General features: G+C 38.3%; 1 protein-coding gene across 1 annotated transcript; it reads left to right on the top strand.

Moving 5' to 3' along the window:
• Window positions 1–478: 478 nt before the first annotated feature.
• LOC147865267 (Haloacid dehalogenase-like hydrolase (HAD) superfamily protein) lies at window positions 479–4,851 on the top strand. The gene is made up of 5 exons (XM_087318053.1): window positions 479–827; window positions 2,139–2,181; window positions 2,261–2,321; window positions 3,507–3,644; window positions 4,380–4,851. Exons 1-5 carry the CDS (start codon window positions 494–496, stop codon window positions 4,560–4,562), a joined length of 759 nt encoding a protein of 252 aa, XP_087174179.1. The 5' UTR covers window positions 479–493; the 3' UTR covers window positions 4,563–4,851.
• The last annotated feature ends 697 nt before the right edge of the window (window positions 4,852–5,548 follow it).

The following is a 5,548-nucleotide window of genomic DNA, read 5'->3' as shown; positions in this document are numbered from 1 at the left end:
GTGTGTGTGTGTCTCTATCTCTCTTTCTCTATGTGTGTGTGTGTCTGTCTGTCTCTGTCTCTCTCTATGTGTGTGCGTGTGTGTCTCTGTCTCTCTCTATGTGTGTTGTGTGTGTGTGTGTGTGTGTCTATCTCTCTCACTCTCTCTATGTGTGTCTCTGTCTCTGTCTCTCTCTCTCTATGTGTGTATGTGTGTGTCTGTCTCTCTCTATGTGTCTCTGTCTCTGTCTCTGTCTCTCTATGTGTGTATGTGTGTGTGTGTCTCTCTCTATGCGTGTTATGTGTGTGTGTGTCTCTCTCTCTCTATCTGTGAGTGAGTGAGTGAGTGAGTGAGTGTGTGTGTGTGTGTGTGTGTCTCTCTCTCTCTCTCTCTCTCTCTCTCTCTCTCTCTCTATGTGTGAGGAGTATGCTCCTGCAGATCCATGGCTGCCATCACCACGAAACATCAGAGCTTCTGCTGCTCGCCATACATACATATAGAGCTCTCTCGCTTCATGAAGAAGGCCGTCATGATAGCCTTAGCAGCCATGGCCGTCCCTCCTCCTCCTCCTCCTGCTTTTGCTTCAGCTTCAGCTTCAGCTTCTGCGAGGCTTGGGCGTCTGAAAGGCGTGGTGTTCGACATGGATGGGACCCTGACAGTCCCCGTCATCGATTTCAGGCAGATGTACAGAGACATCCTTGGGCCTGAGCATCCGGGCGTCGTCTCTGGCTCTCCCATTGATGTCCTCCATGAGATCCATCAATGGCCCCCCGCCCAGCAGCACCAGGCTTTTCAGATCATCGATCGCTACGAGCAAGACGCTCGCCTTCGCCTCCAGATCATGCCAGGCAATTACTCTGAAACTCTTCTTTTCAATCTCCGCCTTTCTCTTTCTCTTTCTCTGCACGCCCCCCTCTCTGTCTCTGTCTCTCTGTCCTTCTACCAAATCAGTCCATTCCATTCCAGAAGCATAGTCTGCTGAATGAAATTGAGCAAGGAATCCTAGTCCGTAACTGTATTACAGAAGGAGACCGATCGATCTTTACGGTTCCGCGCTGCAATAGCGATGCCCCACATAGTATATAGCTCGAAAATCCTTGCAGAAGCAGCCTGGTCTTCTTCTGCAGTAAAATTATTAAGGGGTAATGGTTTACCAGCTCTACATTGGAGTAAGAAACCCTATCCGTAATGGCCGCTTGGAATGGTATGTTTCAGTCTCCTTTTGTAATACTTGTAGGGTTCGTGCTTCTTACTGTAATGGCGAGCTTCGATTTTGTCAGAAATGGGCTGTCTTTCAGCAGCTTGAAAAATCTTTATGCCTATATCCTTATTATTTTTTGGCAGATGAAGCAAGCATCTTCGTTAGGGTTTTCTGATAGTTATGTCAATTAGGGCTTCTTTTTGTTCACATCTTGCTCACAAGATTTTTTACCTTTCAGAATTTGGAAATCTTCCTGTGAGCTCATCATTTCACATTTAACAGATCAGTTTGCTTTGTTACAGTTTGTGTAACAGTCAGTCACCACATTTAGGATTTCTCTAACCAATACAACAGTTAGAACTTTCCTTTTGGTACCAATCTTTGTTTGGCAAAATATACTGAACTTAGGAGATCAAGCTCAACCTTTCACAGATATATATGCCTTCCATAACTCTTTTTGTAGGGTTTCTTGCAATGGAAATCTTCTTTTCGATCTCGATCTCCCTAGGAAACGAGCTCATTTCATCTTCTTCATTGAAGGTTGCTTTACAATGGAAACCTTCCTTTTGTTCCTTGTCATTGTTCAGCACCATGGAACAGTACAAGAACATTACTCTTTTAGCCAATCAGGCATTGTGTTTTTCTAAAACACAAGTACCAAAAAGTTAAGGTTTCTAACAATTGAAAACTTCATTTGGCCTGTAAAACTCAAAATTTTGCACCTTGGGATGGCTGATGACATCTCCATATTTATCAAATCGATCTTCTTCACTGCTTCATCTACTTCTTTGTTAGGATCTGAGAAGAGAGTTCAGAGGAAATTTAACCGAAGAAAGGAATTGAAGACAGAACCATTAGAGGACAAGTGAGAAAAGAAAAGTCATTGTAGTGGAGGGAGTGCCCACTTAAAACTTTTTCAAGATCTCCATAACTGATTTCTATGTTCAGATTTGTTCAGGTGCATTTGGGCTCTGCCATTTTCTTGACTCCAGAAAGCTGAGGTAAGAAGAAGACATACAAAAAGAACACTTTGATATCAGACTATCCTCTCAAGTTCAATCAAATTTTCATTTGGAGCAGAAGGGGCATTATCACCCGCAATGTCAAGGCATCGGTTGATTTTTTTCATTCACAATTTGGGGTATGTTCTCTCTCTCTCTCTCTCTCTCTCTATGTCAGTTGATTGGGGTCCCTAATAGACGTCAATATATCTCACCTTTCTCTCTCTGAAACGTAAAAAATCTCCTTTCAACTGTACATTCAATCCATTCACTATTTTAATGAATAAAATACACTTTTAGCCTATTCAATCATTCACTATTCTAATGAATTATATGCAACCCTTTTGCCCATTTAATCATTCACGTTATAAAGGATGCATACACCATTTTGCCTGTTTAATCATTCACATTTTAATGGACAGAATGCACTGTTTTGCTTGACTCATTCACATATTGTGGTTGCCTTTGATTATTTAAAAACTCCTTTATTTGTGGATTCTCTAATGAATAAAAGGCTACCTTTTCCTTTTTAAATAGTACCCTTCTGAATGTAAATAATGTGCTACGGACGTAGAAACTCCTATGCTTTGATTACATATTGATGATTGCTCCCCCAAGGTCCCCTTACAATTGGAATATGAAACAACTCCATCAGTGTTGTGACTAAGAGCTCTGAATTCGTGTTGGACCACCAGGGTTCTGAACTGGGATATGGTTGGATTATTTTCATGGGGAAGAGTCTGTAAGATGATAGAAGAGAGAGTGTTTTGTATCCTAATTGAAATATTCATCTAGTATTAGTAGAATTAAGATGTTAATTAAGACATAGTTATTAATATAAATAAAGATCAAGATTATGTAAACAATATTAGGTCAGATTAGACCTGATCTCGGTCGTATGGGTAATGCAATGGTTTCAAAGGATAATTATTTGAATCATTTAATCGTATAGCTAAGAGCTCCAAGGCTGTGTTTGGCCGGGTGGAACAGATCTAAAGCTCTTAGCCACAACATTGGAACCCCTAAATAGCACAAATAGGTCATTGTGTAGGTATGCTTAATGTGTTATGGCCACATATTTATGAGTCCTCATGATCGCTTCTGAGGTTAAAGTATTGTAGGGTATGATGAATCAATGTTTTGTTCCACCCTAAATATCACAAACCTTTTGTAAAATAACCATGTTTGTTTTATTGTTTAAAATGGACATTTGGATTACTACATAAATGCATATAAAAGTTTACAAAATGCAGAAATGGTTCTCTATCTAGCTTGTATCACCCGTTTGACAATTCTCCAGAGATTTTCTTCTTGATGTGAGCCAGATTAAGGAATTTTATCCAGCATTGGGCAGAGAATTCCTCCCTTACAAACCCCATCCGGCTCCATTTCTTCATATTTGCAAGACTTGGGATGTCCCTCCTGCAGAAGTCATGATGGTGGGAGACAGTCCCAAGGATGATGTAAGTTTTGGTGAACTAATTCTGAGTTCTTAACGTTTGTTTCCTGGAGTATTGAATAAGTCGTGAATGGCCTAAGGCTATTTGCTAACAAGTCTTCGACATTTTCACAGCAATGATATCCGCATTGCAGAATGTGACCTGATGCTATAAATGATTACTGTAACCTCACTTTCAGGAATTTGGCTTATTGAAAGCCGAATTGAAAGCGTCTTCTTTTTCCTTTTGAGTTGATTTTTTTTTTTAATACTAGTAATATTCTAGAGTTAAAGATTGTTTTAAATGCATTTTTTCATTTGTATTCTTTGCTATAGTCACTGGATTCCATATGAAAGGCATGTATATATAAGAACCAAGGTTGTGCGTCTTCTTTTTCCTTTGAGTTGATTTTTTTTAATACTAGTAATATTCTAGAGTTAAAGATTGTTTTAAATGCATTATTTCATTTGTATTCTTTGCTATAGTCACTGGATTCCATATGAAAGGCATGTATATATAAGAACCAAGGTTGTGCGTCTTCTTTTTCCTTTTGAGTTGATTTTTTTTTAATACTAGTAATATTCTAGAGTTAAAGATTGTTTTAAATGCATTTTTTCATTTGTATTCTTTGCTATAGTCACTGGATTCCATATGAAAGGCATGTATATATAAGAACCAAGGTTGTCATTCCCCATATCTAAATAACAGATTAGTGATTGTTTCCTTGAAGGCAAAAACTAAATCTTCTTGTTGGTGCAGATTGTGTGTGGGAACCGTGCAGGGGCACTAACGTGTCTATTGGACGAGACAGACAAATATGACTTACCTTGTCTTCCACATGAAGAACAACCCCATTTCAAGGTAAAGACACTATATGAGATTCAACGTCTCATCCAAACTGCAGTGGAATTAGACAACGGTGACTTGGATCTCCCAAACTGAAATGTTATTATCTTGCATCATGTGACTGTTATGAGCAAGGTAAATGAAAGTTCTCACCTCATTGTTTGGCTCAATTCATTCTACTATGCTTATAAAGCTATTGTTGCATTCAGCTGACCTTACAAATAATAAGTTATAAGATGTTCTGAAAGTATTTGCTGTATTCAGTCTTGGTTGGCTCCAACGTTGTTCCTTATGCATTATCATCACCATAATAATCATCCTCATTTATTGTGTATTATTATCATTATTGTCATGTCTAGCTTTATACCTTGCCTTGGAAGGGTTAAGCACTCTAACCTGTTATTATCATGTGGACGCCAGTGTTTATTCTTTTTCCTTTTAAGGTCATGATTCTGACTCTTCAAGAGACCAAAGGTTGGAAGAAAGATACTCCAAAGGTAAAACTTGAACTTGGATTGATCCTAACTCATAAGGAAAAAAACAGTGCATTGGGATTACCAAATTATAAAAAGCATAAAAATCAAGGAGTGTGTGCAAACTTCTTAGGGTCAATCAATATATAGGAATGTCAAAGCTGATGTTAAACTTGGATTGATCCTAACTGATAAGGAAGATCAACACTGAACAGTGCATTGGGATTACCAAATTATAAAAAGCATAACAATCAAGGAGGGTGTGCAAACTTCTTAGAGTACAATCAATATAGGAATGACAAAGCTGATGTTCGAGCTTGAAACATAATAATTCTAGTAAATATGATAGTAAGACTAGTAGTTGGATGAATCCTACTCATAAGGACATTAGTAATCAAAGGAGGGTGTTCTAATGTTCAGTGTAAGCACTGATAAAAATGAAGATCTGAACTTGAACAATGATGGAGGGTTGAAGGCTCAAGATAAGGATTATGACATGTAAAGAGAATGTTCAGTGTGGAAAATAATAAAGCTAAGATTTGAACTTGAACAATGTTGGATGAGATGAAGGCTCAGTTTACTACAAGATCATTCCAAGTACAATTAATG

This window comes from Azolla caroliniana, unplaced genomic scaffold, assembly GCF_043228905.1.
Source record: "Azolla caroliniana isolate FFs.n. ecotype wild unplaced genomic scaffold, voAzoCaro1.0.p SCAF_4, whole genome shotgun sequence".
NCBI classification, from domain to species: domain Eukaryota; kingdom Viridiplantae; phylum Streptophyta; class Polypodiopsida; order Salviniales; family Salviniaceae; genus Azolla; species Azolla caroliniana.
The sequence above is the reverse complement of the archived record's forward strand: the minus strand, read 5'-3'. Positions and strand labels throughout refer to the sequence as shown.